The sequence below is a fragment of the Heptranchias perlo genome, chromosome 7 (assembly GCF_035084215.1).
Source record: "Heptranchias perlo isolate sHepPer1 chromosome 7, sHepPer1.hap1, whole genome shotgun sequence".
Taxonomy (NCBI): Eukaryota; Metazoa; Chordata; class Chondrichthyes; order Hexanchiformes; family Hexanchidae; genus Heptranchias; species Heptranchias perlo.
Window position 1 is genome coordinate 72,608,024 of NC_090331.1, and position 17,737 is coordinate 72,625,760.

General features: G+C 44.8%; 1 protein-coding gene across 1 annotated transcript; it reads right to left on the minus strand.

Moving 5' to 3' along the window:
* Positions 1 to 952: 952 nt before the first annotated feature.
* LOC137324033 (gamma-crystallin S-1-like) lies at positions 953 to 14,191 on the minus strand. The gene is made up of 4 exons (XM_067988203.1): positions 14,156 to 14,191; positions 11,492 to 11,635; positions 7,043 to 7,285; positions 953 to 1,228 (listed from the first exon to the last, which is right to left on the minus strand). The coding sequence occupies exons 1-4, from the start codon at positions 14,189 to 14,191 to the stop codon at positions 953 to 955; spliced, it is 699 nt and encodes a 232-aa protein (XP_067844304.1).
* Positions 14,192 to 17,737: the final 3,546 nt, after the last annotated feature.

The window sequence follows — 17,737 nt, forward strand, 5'->3', positions numbered from 1 at the left end:
TCCTACCTCCCCAAAGCCATGTTATCTCCTGCGATCTCCGTCAATCCACTGTGAGACCACAACTTGTCCTTCACAGTGGAGAAGAGCTCAGTGATCCAAACCTTCTCATTATTTTCACTGCCTGCTCTCTCAGGTTTCAGGGCTGGTCTCCCAGGCGATGTCGGAGCAGAGTGCACTTCAATCAAATCGACTCTCCGTTAGAAGTGTCATTTTCCTGACTGCAAGATAGCCAGGATTTTGTAAAAAATCCTTCTCACAGTCCATCCAATAAGCAACCTGGAAATATTATTCCTACTGAGTTTTGAGTTGTACAACCGACTTACATTGAGAACCACGAGCGTGTGTACAGTTACAGCATTGAATCAAATGTGTTTGTTGCATTTCCACAATGAGCAATATATCCACTTCTTCACTGAATGTGGTGAACATTGGAAGTGGATTTCACGATAATTTTCTTTTCTGATGTGATCTTCAATGTTTTTACTTTAAAAAGGAGTGACATTCTCTTGGAGTTGAGGACGAGAGTGAAGCTGGACTAAATGCTGTGGATATTTTCACTTTAAAAATGCATGATTTTTATTCCAGGTTTCCTTTAGTCAACTGAGATGATATAGAAATGAGAACCTTGGATTTCATTCATGGGACAAGCAGCCCTCATTCATAGTGACTTACATTTTGATGCTCACTTTCATGAAGTCCATGCATTGTATTGTCAATATTATGGACAACATTCATTCCTAAATCTGCATTTACTGAATTGAAATCAATTCATTAGCTGAGATCAAAGAATAAAATACTCGGCATGAAACCCCAGCCTGAGACTTCCATGAGATTTCTCTGTGATTTCCACGATAATCCAAAAGTAAATGACAAACTCGTTTGTTCAGTGGAGGAGATTTTATTAATCTTAAGACTATTTCAGAGAGACAAAATCATGTTTCTCAAGAATAATCTAGAAGTCCCTCATGCGCCTGAAAGATCCGATAGTTGAGCTGTAGCCACCCCAGTCACTGAATCTCCTGTATTCACCGGGTCTCATGAAGTACTGACGGCCTCTGTAGTTGGGATGTTCATAGAAGGTCCAGTAACCGTCCATCACATGGCAGGAGTGAATGTCACGGGAGCGGAAACGATCGTAGACAGATGGACAGTCATCCATGAATTCCATCATCTGTCCTCCAAAGTCAGGCCTCTCGTAAATCCTCATTCTGTGGTTTCCACCTCTGTACTGTAATATAAAAAGACCATATTAGTGAAGAAACTATAAATGTTCAGTGTCTAGAAAGACAGCCTCCTGGTGAGAAGGGAGCTTAAGAAAGATTACAGATGATGTTTCTGAATAGCAAGAGACCGTTCAGTGACATCCATTGAAGCAGCAGATTCTCTGCTCACTGAAGTCACCAAGCAGCTCATGTGTAATTGATAAGATAAGATGCCTAAGTTCTGAGACTCGCTGTAGATGGTATTTTTACATTCCAAACTTCCAATCGAACAATTAGGCTTTAAGTTCTAATTGGTTAATTATTGTGAATTAATTCATCCAATTATATTCTCGCATTTTATTGAAACTTTGGACCGGTGCACAGATCATGGGCATCATTTTGACTCCCAGCCGGGAATTGGGCGGGGGGGCTCAAATTGCGGAAAGAAAACCCAGAAGTACGGCTTCCCTGGACATCCTCACGATATTGACGTAAGGACGTCTTTTTTGTGTTCGTTTGCCGTCCGACTGACTCGCCTGATTGACAGGCTGGTCTCAATCAGATGGGAAAACAGCCAGGGAGAGGATGCGTTCATGTAAGTCTTCAGGTAAATCTTTATTTGTATGGGTGTGGGGGGGCATGGGGGACAGGGTTGGCACAGGGGGCATTCGAGCACAGGAGCATGGGGGCACAGCATCATGGGCCACAGGGGCATGGGGACTCAGGGGCCATGGGTTGGCATGAGGCATGGGTTGGCACATGGACATGGGTTGGCATGGTGCATGCATTGGCAAGGGGGCATGGGTTGGCAGAGGACTCCTGGGGGGAGTCAGTCAAGGGCAGGAGGGATCGGGGGTCAGTCACAGATGTCCATGAAATTTGGAGGGGTTGGGGGTCATAGTGGGCGTCCGTGATTGTTGGGGGCAGGATCGTTTTTGGGGGTTGGGGGTCTGCGATCATTGAGGGTGAGCGGAGATCGGGGGCAGGGATTCCTGACTGTGGGGAAGGGTCGGGGTTCGGGGGCACGTGTCCGCTATCATTGGGAGACGGTTCGGGATCATCGCGGGGGTTCAGCTATCATTGGGGGTTCACTGCAGGTAGGCTGGTTGGGCCTGGGGGAAGCATTCCTGCTCCTCCGAACCCACAAGCTGTGTCAGTAAGGCACCTATCTGTTAGTCTCGGACCTCCTAGCCTCCTTTCAAGTGGCAGAAAAGAGAAGCCCCAGAAATCTCAGCCCCTCGGGGTTGAAATCAGAAACTAGAATCATAGAATCATAGAATCATAGAAGTTACAACATGGAAACAGGCCCTTCGGCCCAACATGTCCATTTCGCCCAGTTTATACCACTAAGCTAGTCCCAATTGCCTGCACTTGGCCCATATCCCTCGATACCCATCTTCCCCATGTAACTGTCCAAATGCTTTTTAAAAGACAAAATTGTACCCGCCTCTACTACTGCCTCTGGCAGCTCGTTCCAGACACTCACCACCCTTTGAGTGAAAAAATTGCCCCTCTGGATCCTTTTGTATCTCTCCCCTCTCACCTTAAATCTGTGCCCCCTCGTTATAGACTCCCCTACCTTTGGGAAAAGATTTTGACTATCGACCTTATCTATGCCCCTCATTATTTTATAGACTTCTATAAGATCACCCCTTAACCTCCTACTCTCCAGGGAATAAAGTCCCAGTCTGTCTAACCTCTCCCTGTAAGTCAAACCATCAAGTCCCGGTAGCATCCTAGTAAATCTTTTCTGCACTCTTTCTAGTTTAATAATATCCTTTCTATAATAGGGTGACCAGAACTGTACACAGTACTCCAAGTGTGGCCTCACCAATGCCCTGTACAACTTCAACAAGACATCCCAACTCCTGCATTCAATGTTCTGACCAATGAAACCAAGCATGCTGAATGCCTTCTTCACCACCCTATCCACCTGTGACTCCACTTTCAAGGAGCTATGAATCTGTACTCCTAGATCTCTTTGTTCTATAACTCTCCCCAACGCCCTACCATTAACGGAGTAGGTCCTGGCCCGATTCGATCTACCAAAATGCATCACCTCACATTTATCTAAATTAAACTCCATCTGCCATTCATCGGCCCACTGGCCCAATTTATCAAGATCCCGTTGCAATCCTAGATAACCTTCTTCACTGTCCACAATGCCACCAATCTTGGTGTCATCTGCAAACTTACTAACCATGCCTCCTAAATTCTCATCCAAATCATTAATATAAATAACAAATAACAGCGGACCCAGCACCGATCCCTGAGGCACACCGCTGGACACAGGCATCCAGTTTGAAAAACAACCCTCGACAACCACCCTCTGTCTTCTGTCGTCAAGCCAATTTTGTATCCAATTGGCTACCTCACCTTGGATCCCATGAGATTTAACCTTATGTAACAACCTACCATGCGGTACCTTGTCAAATGCTTTGCTGAAGTCCATGTAGACCACGTCTACTGCACAGCCCTCATCTATCTTCTTGGTTACCCCTTCAAAAAACTCAATCAAATTCGTGAGACATGATTTTCCTCTCACAAAACCATGCTGACTGTTCCTAATTAGTCCCTGCCTCTCCAAATGCCTGTAGATCCTGTCCCTCAGAATACCCTCTAACAACTTACCCACTACAGATGTCAGGCTCACTGGTCTGTAGTTCCCAGGCTTTTCCCTGCCGCCCTTCTTAAACAAAGGCACAACATTTGCTACCCTCCAATCTTCAGGCACCTCACCTGTAGCGGTGGATGATTCAAATATCTCTGCTAGGGGACCCGCAATTTCCTCCCTAACCTCCCATAACGTCCTGGGATACATTTCATCAGGTCCCGGAGATTTATCTACCTTGATGCGCGTTAAGACTTCCAGCACCTCCCTCTCTGTAATATGTACACTCCTCAAGACATCACTATTTATTTCCCCAAGTTCCCTAACATCCATGCCTTTCTCAACCGTAAATACCGATGTGAAATATTCATTCAGGATCTCACCCATCTCTTGTGGTTCCGCACTTAGATGACCTTGTTGATCCTTAAGAGGCCCTACTCTCTCCCTAGTTACCCTTTTGCCCTTTATGTATTTGTAGAAGCTCTTTGGATTCACCTTTGCCTGATCTGCCAAAGCAATCTCATATCCCCTTTTTGCCCTCCTGATTTCTCTCTTAACTCTACTCCGGCAATCTCTATACTCTTCAAGGGATCCACTTGATCCCAGCTGCCTATGCATGTCATATGCCTCCTTCTTATTTTTGACTAGTGCCTCAATCTCCCGAGTCATCCAAGGTTCCCTACTTCTACCAGCCTTGCCCTTCACTTTATAAGGAATGTGCTTACCCTGAACCCTGGTTAACACACTTTTGAAAGCCTCCCACTTACCAGACGTCCCTTTGCCTGCCAACAGACTCTCCCAATCAACTTCTGAAAGTTCCTGTCTAATACCATCAAAATTGGCCTTTCCCCAATTTAGAATTTTAACTTTTGGGCCAGACCTATCCTTCTCCATAGCTATCTTAAAACTAATGGAATTATGATCACTGGTCCCAAAGTGATCCCTCACTAACACTTCTGTCACCTGCCCTTCCTTATTTCCCAAGAGGAGGTCAAGTTTTGCCCCCTCTCTAGTCGGGCCATCCACATACTGAATGAGAAATTCCTCCTGAATGCACTCAACAAATTTCTCTCCATCCAAGCCCCTAATGCTATGGCTGTCCCAGTCAATGTTGGGAAAGTTAAAGTCCCCTACTATTACCACCCTATTTTTCTTGCAGCTGTCTGTAATCTCCTTACATATTTGCTCCTCAATTTCCCGTTGACTATTTGGGGGTCTGTAGTACAATCCTATCAAAGTGATCTCTCCCTTCTTATTTTTCAGTTCTACCCATATGGACTCAGTGGGCGAACCCTCGGATATATCCCCTCTCACTACTGCCGTGATGTTCTCCCGAATCAAGAACGCAACTCCCCCTCCTCTCTTACCTCCTGCTCTATCTTTCCTATAGCATCTGTACCCTGGAACATTGAGCTGCCAGTCCTGCCCCTCCCTTAGCCATGTTTCAGTAATAGCTATAACATCCCAGTCCCATGTACCCATCCATGCCCTGAGTTCATCTGCCTTGCCCATCAGACTTCTTGCATTGAAATAAATGCAGTTTAATCTAGACTTCCCTTGGTCTTTGCCCTGCTTTCTCAGACCATCTGTCCGGTCATGTTCTGTACACTCTCCCTTACTGCCTTTTGTTTCTGTCACCACTTTATTTCCCACTGACTTCCTGCATCGGTTCCCATCCCCCTGCCACATTAGTTTAAACCCTCCCCAACAGCACTGGCAAACACTCCCCCTAGGACATTGGTTCCAGTCCTGCCCAGATGCAGACCGTCCAATTTGTACTGGTCCCACCTCCCCCAGAACCGGTTCCAATGGCCCAGGAATTTGAATCCCTCCAGCTTGCACCATCTCTCAAGCCACGTATTCATCTTAGCTATCCTGTCATTCCTACTCTGACTAACCCGTGGCACTGGTAGCAATCCTGAGATTACTACCTTTGAGGTCCTACTCTTTAGTTTAACTCCTAATTCCCTAAATTCAGCTTGTAGGACCTCATCCTGTTTTTTACCTATATCGTTGGTGCCTATATGCACCACGACAACTGGCTGTTCACCCTCCCCCTCCAGAATGTCCTGCAGCCGCTCCGAGACATCCTTAACCCTTGCACCAGGGAGGCAACATACCATCCTGGAGTCTCGGTTGCGTCCGCAGAAACGCCTGTCTATTCCCCTTACAATCGAGTCCCCTATCACTATAGCTCTGCCACTCTTTTTCCTGCCCTCCTGTGCAGCAGAGCCAGCCACGGTGCCATGAACCTGGCCACTGCCACCTTCCCCTGGTGAGTCATCTCCGCCAACAGTATCCAAAACGGTATACCTGTTTTGGAGGGAGATGACCGCAGGGGACCCCTGCACTGCCTTCCTACTCTTCCTCTGTCTGTTGGTCACCCATTCACTATCTCCCTCAGTAATTTTTATCTGCGGTGTGACCAACTCACTGAACGTGCTATCCACGACTTTCTCAGCATCGCGGATGCTCCAAAGTGAGTCCATCCGCAGCTCCAGAGCCGTCAAGCGGTCAAACAATAGCTGCAGCTGGACACACTTCCCGCAGGTGAAGGAATCAGGGATACAGGAAGGAGCCCTGAATTCCCACATCCCACAAGAGGAACATGACACGGCGCTGGGATCTCCTGCCATGACTTAACCCTTAAATTAGCTTAAGAACAACTACAATGTCAAGAGAAAAAAAAAGGAAAGAAAAACTACTTACCACTCCCTTTAAGGAGTTTACTCCTTTAAATTGTTCTCAATTTAGAGAATGTTAACTACACTAGGGACCTTGATTCACTGTGGAAAATTGGAGGCCTGCAGCGTCAATGAAAGGTTTTAAAGTCTGACCAGCCTCCTGGGAGTGGCTTGGCCACCCACCCCCTCATCCCACCCCGGTAAAAAGGTGGAATGGGGGTGGGTTAGGGGTGGGTCTGAAATGGTTGAGATTTTGAAAGCCCCCACCACTCCCAACCCACCCGTTTTTCATTACTAAAAGCGTGCGCAATATTTCACCTAGTCTTTTAAGTTTGGATAATTAAACTGTTCATAACCAAGCTATGTATCTTCATTGTCATGACAAATATCAGGTCATTTCGATATACCACACACAAAGCCTTAATACAAGTGAAAACAGCTGAAGTGTTTTCCCATTTGACATTGACAAACTCAATTGCTCAGCGAGTTGTCATTAATTTGTCCTCAATCTGGGTCAAATATAAAAATCATAAAAGGTAACTTACATATGGGTATGTGCGACATGACCTGATGTTGTCATTGAATCCCATCCAGCGCTGGTAGTCAGGATATTCTCCCCTGCTCAGAACATACTGATATCCCATGTAATTGGGTCTCTCATACACCACCCACCAGTCACTCTCAACACGGATGGAGTTGCAACGGCTGAAGTAAGAGGACAGGTCAGCATAGTCAGTACTGCACTCGTAGTGCCGACCCTGGAAGTTCCTGTCTTCATAAAAGATGATCTGTGGAAAGATATAGATTTGCAAGTTAATAAATTCTCAAATTAGAAGATTGAAGAATTATAATACAGAGTATAAAATCTGAGTTCTCCTTGCCTTTCCCATTTTGAGCTCACAGTTAGACTGAATGTTTCATTGCTTCACACAGCTTGGTATTTATATGCTGGGCAGAAAGGCCTCTCTGGGCTGTATCTTTGTTATTCTAATGATTCAGGATTGAAACTCAACAAAAATCATCAAAGCACATGTTGCATTCATTGTAGAAAAACACCTGAAAGATGCCTGATGTGTCATTTATTCTTTCCCCTTGGCCTTCCTGTCATTTTAATTGTTGTTTGAACAAAGCACTTCTGGGACAATCACAGATACAAAGTCACTCAGGTCTGTTTCAAATAGTTTGGTGTAACCGCCTGGTTCTGCTCCCAAACTGGCAATGAAGACAGAGATATCCAGAGCATGTCGATTCGGTTATTGCCTTGTGCACATCTGGTTGATGTATAATTACGAGTGAGTTTAGTTTCCAGATTGCACCACTGCCCCCTCCCAAAATCCTTCATTCAATGATGTCACGGCCGGCATCAATCTGATGACATTATTGCCTTCATGGGCAACCATATTGTGGGTGGTGTTTATTAACACAAATTACAGATCATACATTGTTTATTTAGTTGAAACAGAGTCTTTGATAGAAACTTACTGTCTGCTTTTTTGTTTTTCAGTCAGCGACAACTAATAGGAATATTCAAATAAGTAAGAGAACGATGGAAATTTAAGATGTGGAAACCAACGTCAGAGATTGAAAGGAGCTTTCAGCTTTCATTGTCCTGAAGGCAAAGTGTTAAAGACCGGAGTGTTCTCCTTAGAGATAACTTGGAAAAAAGGATGTGAGATCATTGCTCTTTCCCAGATATCACTGTGCTTTTCCATAGATCACTGTACTTTCCCAGAGATCACTGTAATTTCCCAGAGAACACTGTGCTTTTGCATGGAGCATTTTAATCTCTATGGGATCATTGTACTTTCCCAAAGATCACTGTACTTTCCCAGCGAACACAAAAATGAAGGGTTGGAAAAAGCCAACAGATCCATCAGGGCTGCCCCACACGCATGATGGCTGGAGCATCACAACTGGACCTTTTCTACCTCCCCAAAGCCATGTTATCTCCTGCTATCTCCATCAATCCACTGTGAGACCACAACTTGTCCTTCACAGTGGAGAAGAGCTCAGTGATCCAAACCTTCTCATTATTTTCACTGCCTGCTCTCTCAGGTTTCAGGGCTGGTCTCCCAGGTGATGTCGGAGCAGAGTGCACTTCAATCAAATCGACTCTCCATTAAAAGTGTCATTTTACTGACTGCAAGATAGCCAGGATTTCGTTAAAAATTCTTCTTGCAGTCCATCCAAGAAGTACCCTGGAAATATTATTCCTCCTGAGTTTTGAGTTGTATAAATTCTAGTTTAAAATCTTTAAAATCTGGTGTTAATTGCTATTAACTGTTAACTATGATCGACTGTTTCAGTTCAATTTTAAACTTTAAATTTTTAAGTTTGTCAGGCTTAAGAAGAGACAAACAAGCAAGCTCTCCTACTGGAGAGCTGCTGTCGTTAGTTAATTAGTTCGCTGGATTAAACTGGTTCCTGAAAGAGTAGCAGAGCAGGGCTGACTCGTCTGAGTCACAAACAGTGGAAATAACAGGGGCCTGTGAGTGCAACGGCACTGAGTGCAGTGGGGACAGAGTGATAAACTTGAGAGTTTGGGAAGTGTGGGAGTTCGGTGAAGTGGGGGAAGGAGGTGCTGCTTTGCCTTGCTTTTCCGAGCTTTTTCCGCAGAGCAGCGGCAGACCTGAGCAGCAGCAGACTGAGAACGGGATTAAAGCAGCAGCATAAGACCATAAGAACATAAGAGATAGGAGAAGGAGTAGGCCATTCGGCCCCTCGTGCCTGCTCCGCCATTTAATGAGATCATGGCTGATCTGATTTTTACCTCAACTCCACCTTCCTGCACTTTCCCTATATCCTTGACTACCTTGCTGATCAAAACATTGTCCAACTCAGCCTTGATTGTATTCAATGATTCAGCCTCCACAGCTTTTTGGAGTAACCCCTTATTCTGAGACTATGCCCCCTCGTTTTAGATTCCCCATGAAGGGTAACGTCCTCTCAGCATCGACCCTATCGAGTCCCCTCAGAATCTTGTATGTGTCAATAAGATCTCCTCTCATTCTTCTAAACTCCAATGAGTATACACCCAAGCTGTTAAATCTTTCCTCATAAGACAACCCTTCCATACCCGGAATCAACCTAGTGAACCCTCTCTCAACTGCCTCCAATGCAAGGATATCCTTCCTTAAATAAGGGCTCCAGGTGTGGACTCACCAGCACCCTGTACATTTGTAGCATGACTTCCCTGCTTTTGTACTCCATCCCCCTGGAAATAAAGGCCAGTATTCCGTTTGCCTTCCGGATTACATGCTGCACCTGTATGTTGACTTTTTGTGTTTCATGTACGAGGACACCCAGATCCCTCTGTACAGCAGCATTTTGTAGTATTTCTCCATTCAAATAATATTTTGCATTTTTATTTTTCCTCCCAAATTGGATGACGTTCATTTTCCCATATTATATTCCATCTGCCAAATTTTTGCCCATTCGCTTAACCTGTCAGTATCCATTTGGAGGCACTTTGTGTCCTCATCGCAATTTGCTTTTCCACCTATCTTTGTATCATCAGCAAATTTGGCCACAAGACACTCTGTTCCTTCATCCAAGTCATTGATATATATTGTAAATAGTTGAGGCCCCAGCACTGATCCCTGCGGCACCTCACTAGTTACATATAACCATTTTGAAAATGACCCTTTTATTCCGACTCTTTGTTTTCTGTTAGCTAGCCAGTCTTCTATCCATGCCAGTAAATTTCCCCCAACACCATGAGCTCCTATCTTGTGCAGTAATCTTTTATGTGGCACCTTATCGAATGCCTTTTGGAAATCCAAATATACTGCATCCATTGGTTCCCCTTTATCCACCATGCCCGTTACTTCCTCAAAGAACTCTAATAAATTTGTCAGACATGATTTCCCCTTCATAAAACCATGTTGACTCTCCTTGATTGTATTTGAGTCTCCAAATGTCCTGCTACTACTTCCTTAATAATGGATTCTGGCATTTTCCCAATGACAGATGTTAGGCTAACTGGTCTATAGTTACCTGCTTTCTGTCTCACTCCCTTCTTGAATCGGGGTGTTACATTTGCGGTTTTCCAATCCGCTGGGACCTTTCCAGAATCTAGTGAATTCTGGAAGATTACAACCAATGCATCTACTATCTCTGTAGCCACTTCCTTTAAGACCCTCGGATGCAAGCCATCAGGTCCAGGGGACTTGTCAGCCTTTGGACCCATTAGTTTCCCTAGTACTTTTTCTCTCGTGATAGTGATTGTTTTTAGTTCCTCCCCCCACTTTGCCCTTTGATTTTCTGCTATTATGGTGATGTTATTCGTGTCTTCTTCTGTGAAGACAGATACAAAATATCTGTTCAATTCCTCTGCCATTTCCTTGTTTTCCATTATTATTTCCCCAGTCTCATCCTCTAATGGACCAATGTTTACTTGAGCTCCCCTCTTCCTTTTTATATACTTGTCGAAGCTTATTTTTTTCAGCAGACCTGCAATCAGAGAAAACTGCAGTGTGACGTCACAGGTGAGGCAGGAAAGTGATTGGTAGTGACTGTGGGCTAAGTTTTGAGTTAACATGTAGCATATAACTAAATTTTAAAAACTAAACTTAATTGAATTAATCTCAAATTAAACAAGGAAAATAATTTGTTTAACTCTAAATTAATTAAATAAATAAAATAATGGGATAACAAGAGATGAGCTGCTACTGCAATATGTGGGAGCTTATGGACATTTTTGTCCAGGGTGACTACATCTGCAGTAAGTGTCTGCGGATCGAGGAACTTCGGCCTCGAGTTGAGGAGCTGGAGTTCGAGCTGTGGATGTTGCGAGACATCAGGGAGGGAGAAAGCTACCTGGACCTTTTGCTCCAGGAGGCAGTCACACCCCTTAGATTAGATACTTTAGAACTGACACGTGGTCAGGGACAGGAGGGTGTGACTGTGAGTGAGGCAGGTTCGGGGGTCCAGGAGGTCGTATTGCAGGAGCCTCAGTCCCTGTGCTTGTCCAATGGATTTGAGGTTCTTGCAACCCTTGTGGACAAGCGTGGGACTGCGTGGAGTGCGAGCAAACTGACCACGGCATCATGGTGCACCAAGCCGTTCAAGTGGGGGGGAGTAAAAAGGAAGGTGGTTGCAGTAGGAGACAGTATAGTTTGGGGGATAGACACTGTTCTCTGCAGCCAGGAGCATGAGTCCCGAAGTCTATGTTGCCAACCCGGTGCCAGGGTTAAGGTTATCTCCTCCGGGCTGGAGAAGAACTTGGAGTGGGAGGGGGAGGACCCTGTTGTCGTGGTCCACATTGGTACCAATGACATTGGTTGGACTAAGAAAAAGGTTCTACTGAGAGAGTTTGAGCAGCTAGGGACTAAATTAAAAAGCAGAACTACAAAGGTAATAATCTCTGGATTATTACCTGAGCCACGAGCAAATTGGCATAGGGTCAATAAGATCAGAGGGATGAATGCGTGGCTCAAAGATTGGTGTGGGAGAAGTGGGTTTCGATTCATGGGGCACTGGCACCAGTACTGGGGAAAGAGAGAGCTGTTCCGTTGGGATAGACTACACCTGAACCATGCTGGGACCAGAGTTCTATCAAATCAAATAACTGGGGAGGTAGATAGGGCTTTAAACTAAATAAGCGGAGCGGCGGAAAACAGTGAGAGCGGAGCGGGGTTAAAAACAGCGCACAGCGAGAGCGGGAGTTCACCGGAGCGGCGGGAAACAATGAGAGCGGAGCGGGGATAAAAACAGCGCAGAGCGAGAGCGGGAGTGGAACGATCGCGTTCCAATAAAAATCAACGAGTGACATTACAGGTGAAGCGGGTTGGTGAGTGGTGAGACCGGAGCTGATTGGTAAGGAGGTTCAGGTGAGTATTTCTCCCATTTTACTGTCAGTAAAGCAATAAGAAAGGGAAGGTCTGCAGGTTTTATAGCAGGTAGTGTTTTTTTTTAGTGAACCTAGGTCCCTAGTACAGTTAACATTTTCTAATTTCAACGTAATTTAAAAGGGGTAACTGAGCTAAGGCAAGTAATGGCAGCAGACCTCGCACCCGTGATATGCCCCTCCTGCAAGATGTGGGAAGTCATGGACACTACCAGTGTCCCTGCCGACCATGTGTGCAGGAAGTGTGTCCACCTGCAGCTACTGACCGATCGTATCTCGGAGCTGGAGCTGCGGGTGGATTCACTCTGGAGCATCCGCGATGCAGAGAAACTCGTGGATAGCACGTTTAGCGAGTTGGTCACACGGCAGGTAAAGGGAGTACAGGCAGGAAGTGAATGGGTGACCACCAGGCAGAGTAAGAGGTGCAGGCAGGTAGTGCAGGGGTCCCCTGTGGCCATCCCCTTCTCAAACAGGTATACCGTTTTGGATGCTGTTGGGGGAGATGGCTCACCAGGGGAAGGTGACAGCGGCCAGGTTCATGGCACCGTGGCTGGCTCTGCTGCACAGGAGGGCAGGAAAAAGAGTGGCAGAGCTATAGTGATAGGGGACTCGATTGTAAGGGGAATAGACAGGCGTTTCTGCGGACGCAACCGAGACTCCAGGATGGTATGTTGCCTCACTGGTGCAAGGGTCAGGGATGTCTCGGAGCGGCTGCAGGACATTCTGGAGGGGGAGGGTGAACAGCCAGTTGTCGTGGTGCACACAGGTACCAACAATATAGGTAAAAAACGGGATGAGGTCCTACAAGCTGTAGGGGGTGGTGGTCTGTGTCAGCTTCACCTCTGACTACTGAGCGGTCCGAATCGCTCCCACTCCCTGGGTTCTAGACCTTGGACTTATTTGGGGGTTGTGACAAAAAATGCAGCAGACAACTGGTTTTGGTACAAGAAAAGAAACTGGGTTTATTGAAATCACAAATGAACTTATAACATTCGGATAATACTGAGATACAAAGTACACTTAGTTCAGAATGGGGAACACACGGCATAACGAGGGAAAATCACCCTACTAATCCCCTTACCCTTGTCCCACCCCCAAAACCTAACTAAATTGAACTAGGAGAGGTCAGGAATCATGCTCACCAAACCAGGGTTCCTTGACAGTTCGAAATCCAGCCAGGTAAGCCGGTTGCAGTTTTGGGGTCCGCTCTTTGTGTCCTCTGGGCCCTGCCGTCCCCACGTGGCCCTGGTCTGTGGAATCTGCGAAGGTTCTTCAGTTGGATAGAGTCTGTTGGTACGGTAAGGCGCAGTTGTGGGTGGACGATCTTCGTGCAGGGCTGTGGCTGCCTTCTTGCTGCTTCAAAACTGCTGTTTTAAAGCTGAACTGCTTAGAACCTGCTCCAAAACCAAAAAAAAAAACCCTGCTTCATAACTGGTCCCCAGTTATACTGACTTTCGAATTTCTTATCTGATTCCCAAAACAAGGTTAGTTCTTTGTGTTCTTCAGGTGATTGTTGGCTTCCTGCTTTTAGTAGTTAGTAGCGATAATTTATGCAAGGTTTTGATGGGCTTTAGTTTCATGTAAGCTGAAGTCTTTCTCTGGGTTGATTGTTTTAAAGGGAAGAATGCGTATTCTGTCTACTCTCATTGTCTGGTTTTCAGGAACAATCCACTCTGTCGCAACAAGTCCAGGCATGTCTTGCAGGGATCCATGTTTTAAAATTAGCAGTTGATACGTCTTCAAATAAAATTCCAAAAGTCATATCCTCGTTGATGATATGAAAAATGTGGGAATTTTGAGAACCCTTCACCTGCCACTTCCTTGAAGACCCTCGGATGCAAGCCATCAGGTCCAGGGGACTTGTCAGCCTTTAGACCTATTAGTTTACCTAGTACTTTTTCTCTAGTGATAGTGATTGTTTTTAGTTCCTCCCCCCACTTTGCCCCTTGATTTTCTACTATTATTGTGATGTTATTAGTGTCTTCTACTGTGAAGACAGATACCAAATATCTGTTCAATTCCTCTGCCATTTCATTGTTTTCCATTATTATTTCCCCAGTCTCATCCTCTAATGGACCAATGTTTACATTAGCTACCCTCTTCCTTTTTATATACTTGCTGAAGCTTATTTTTTTCAGCAGACCTGCAATCAGAGAAATCTGCAGTGTGACGTCACAGGTGAGGCAGGTAAGTGATTGGTAGTGACTGTGGGCTAAGTTCTGAGTTAACATATAGCAGATAACTAAATTTTAAAAACTAAACTTAATTTAATTAATCTAATAAATTAAATGAGGTAAATAATTTGTTTAACTCTTAATTAATTAAATAAATAAAATAATGGGATAACAAGAGATGTGTTCCTGCTGCAATATGTGGGAACTTATGGACATTATTGTCCAGGGTGACTATATCTGCAGTAAGTGTCTGCGGATCGAGGAACTTCGGCCTCGAGTTGAGGAGCTGGAGTTCGAGCTGCGGATGTTGCGAGACATCAGGGAGGGAGAAAGCTACCTGGACCTTTTGCTCCAGGAGGCAGTCACAACCCTTAGATTAGATACTTTAGAACTGACACGTGGTCAGGGACAGGAGTGTGTGAGTGTGAGTGAGGCAGGTTCGGGGGTCCAGGAGGCATTATTGCAGGAGACTCAGTCCCTGGGCTTGTCCAATAGATTTGAAGTACTTGCAAACCTTGTGGACAGGTGTGGGACTGCAGGGAGGACGAGCAAACTGACCACGGCACCGTGGTACACGAAGCCGTTCAAGTGGGGGGAGTAAAAAGGAAGGTGGTTGCAGTAGGCGACAGTATAGTTTGGGGGATAGACACTGTTCTCTGCAGCCAGGAGCATGAGTCCCAAAGTCTATGTTGCCAACCCGGTGCCAGGGTTAAGGTTATCTCCTCCGGGCTGGAGAAGAACTTGGAGTGGGAGGGGGAGGACCTTGTTGTCGTGGTCCATATTGGTGCCAATGACATTGGTAGGACTAAGAAAATGGTTCTACTGAGAGAGTTTGAGCAGCTAGGGACTAAATTAAAAAGCAGAACTACAAAGGTAATAATCTCTGGATTATTACCTGAGCCACGAGCAAATTGGCATAAGGTCAATAAGATCAGAGGGATGAATGCGTGGCTCAAAGATTGGTGTGGGAGAAGTGGGTTTCGATTCATGGGGCACTGGCACCAGTACTGGGGAAAGAGAGAGCTGTTCCGTTGGGACAGACTACACCTGAACTGTGCTGGGACCAGAGTTCTATCAAATCAAATAACTAGGGAGGTAGATAGGGCTTTAAACTAAAGAAGTGGGGGGGAAGGGTCCCGCTGGAGAGAAATCGAGCATGTTAAAGAGTAAAGACAAGGAGGCAGTGCAGGAACGTGATTGGGGTAAGGATAACCAGGTTGTGTCAGGAAGGGACAGACCGTACAAACAAAAGAGTGCACTAACAAATAGAGTCCGGGTAAGAAAAAATGGTAATAAGACTAATGGGGCGAGAGTACATAAAAATGTTAAGATGTCTAAAAATGTTAAAAAGACAAATCTAAAGGCACTGTATCTGAATGCACGAAGCATTCGTAATAATGAAGATGAATTAACAGCACACATAGATGTAAACGGATATGATATAATTGCAATTACAGAGACTTGGCTGCAGGGTGACCAAGGCTGGAAGCTGAATATCCAAGGGCTTTCGATATTTAGGAAGGACAGGCAAAAAGGAAAAGGAGGTGGGGTGGCATTGTTAGTAAAGGATGAAATCAGAGCAACAGTGAGAAAGGATAATGGCTCAGAAAATCAAGATGTAGAATCAGTCTGGGTGGAGTTAAGAAGCATCAAGGGGCTGAAAACACTGGTGGGAGTAGTCTATAGGCCTCCAAACAATAATGGTAATGTCGGGGATGGCATCAAACAGGAAATTAGAGATGCATGTAACAAGGGTACTACAGTAATCATGGGTGACTTTAATCTACATACAGACTGGCCAAACCAAATGAATTCCTGGAGTGTGTACGAGATGATTTTTTAGACCAGTACATTGAGGAGCCAACCAGGGAACAGGCTATCCTAGATTGGGTATTGTGCAATGAGAAGGGATTAATAAATAATCTTGTTGTGCGGGTCCTTTTGGGGAAGAGTGGCCTTAACATGATAGAAGTCTTCATTAAGATGGAAAGTGAAGTAGTCCAATCCAAAACTAGGATCCTAAATCTAAAGAAAGGAAACTATGAAGGTATGAGGAGTGAGTTGGCTCTGATAGATCGGGAAGCTTCATTAAAAGGCATGATGGTGGATAGGCAATGGCTCACATTTAAGGAACGAATGCATGAATTGCAACAATTATACATTCCTTCTGGCGCAAAAAACACAAAAGGAAAAGCGGCCCAACCATGGCTAACAAAAGAAATTAAAGATAGTATTAGATCCAATGAGGAGTCATATAAAGTTGCCAGAAAAAGCAGCAAGCCTGAGGATTGGGAACAGTTTAGAATTCAGCAAATAAGGGACAAGGGATTGATTAAGAGGGGAAAAATAGAGTACGAAAGTGAACTTGCAATGAACATAAAAGTGGACTGTACAAGCTTCTACAAGTATGTAAAAAGAAAAAGATTAGTGAAGACAAATGTCGGCCCCTTACAGTCAGAAACGGGAGAATTTATAATGGGGAACAAGGAAATGGCAGAGCAATTAAACAAATACTTTGGTTCTGTCTTCACAGAAGACGACACAAACAACTTACCAGAAATGCGAGGGAACCAAAGAACGAGTGAGATGGAGGAATGAAAGGAAATTAGTATCAATAAAAAGATTGTGCTGGGGAAATTAATGGGACTGAAAGTCGATAAATCCCCAGGGCCTGATAAACTGCATTCCAGAGCACTAAAAGAGGTAGCCATGCAAATAGTGGATGCAATAGTTGTCATCTTCCTGAATTCTATAGATTATGGAACAGTTCCTGCAGATTGGAGGCTGGCAAATGGAACTGCACTATTTCAAAAGGGAGGGAGAGAGAAAACAGGGAACTACAGACCAGTTCGCCTAACATCAGTAGTAAGGAATTTGCTAGAGTCTTTTATAAAGGATGTGTTAACAGGATTTTTAGAAAATATCAGCGGGATTAGACAAAGTCAACATGGATTAATGAAAGGGAAAGCATGTATTGTCAATATCTTGAACAACGTTCATTCCTAAATCTGCATTTACTAAATTGAAATCAATTCATTAGCTGAGATCAAAGAGGTAAAATACTCGGCATGAGAGCCCAGCCTGAGATTTCCATGCGATTTCTCTGTGATTTTCACCATTAACTAAATATAACTGACAAACTTGTTTGTTAAGTAGAGGAGATTTTATTAATCTTAAGACTGTTTCAGAGAGACAAAATCATGTTTCTCAAGAACAAT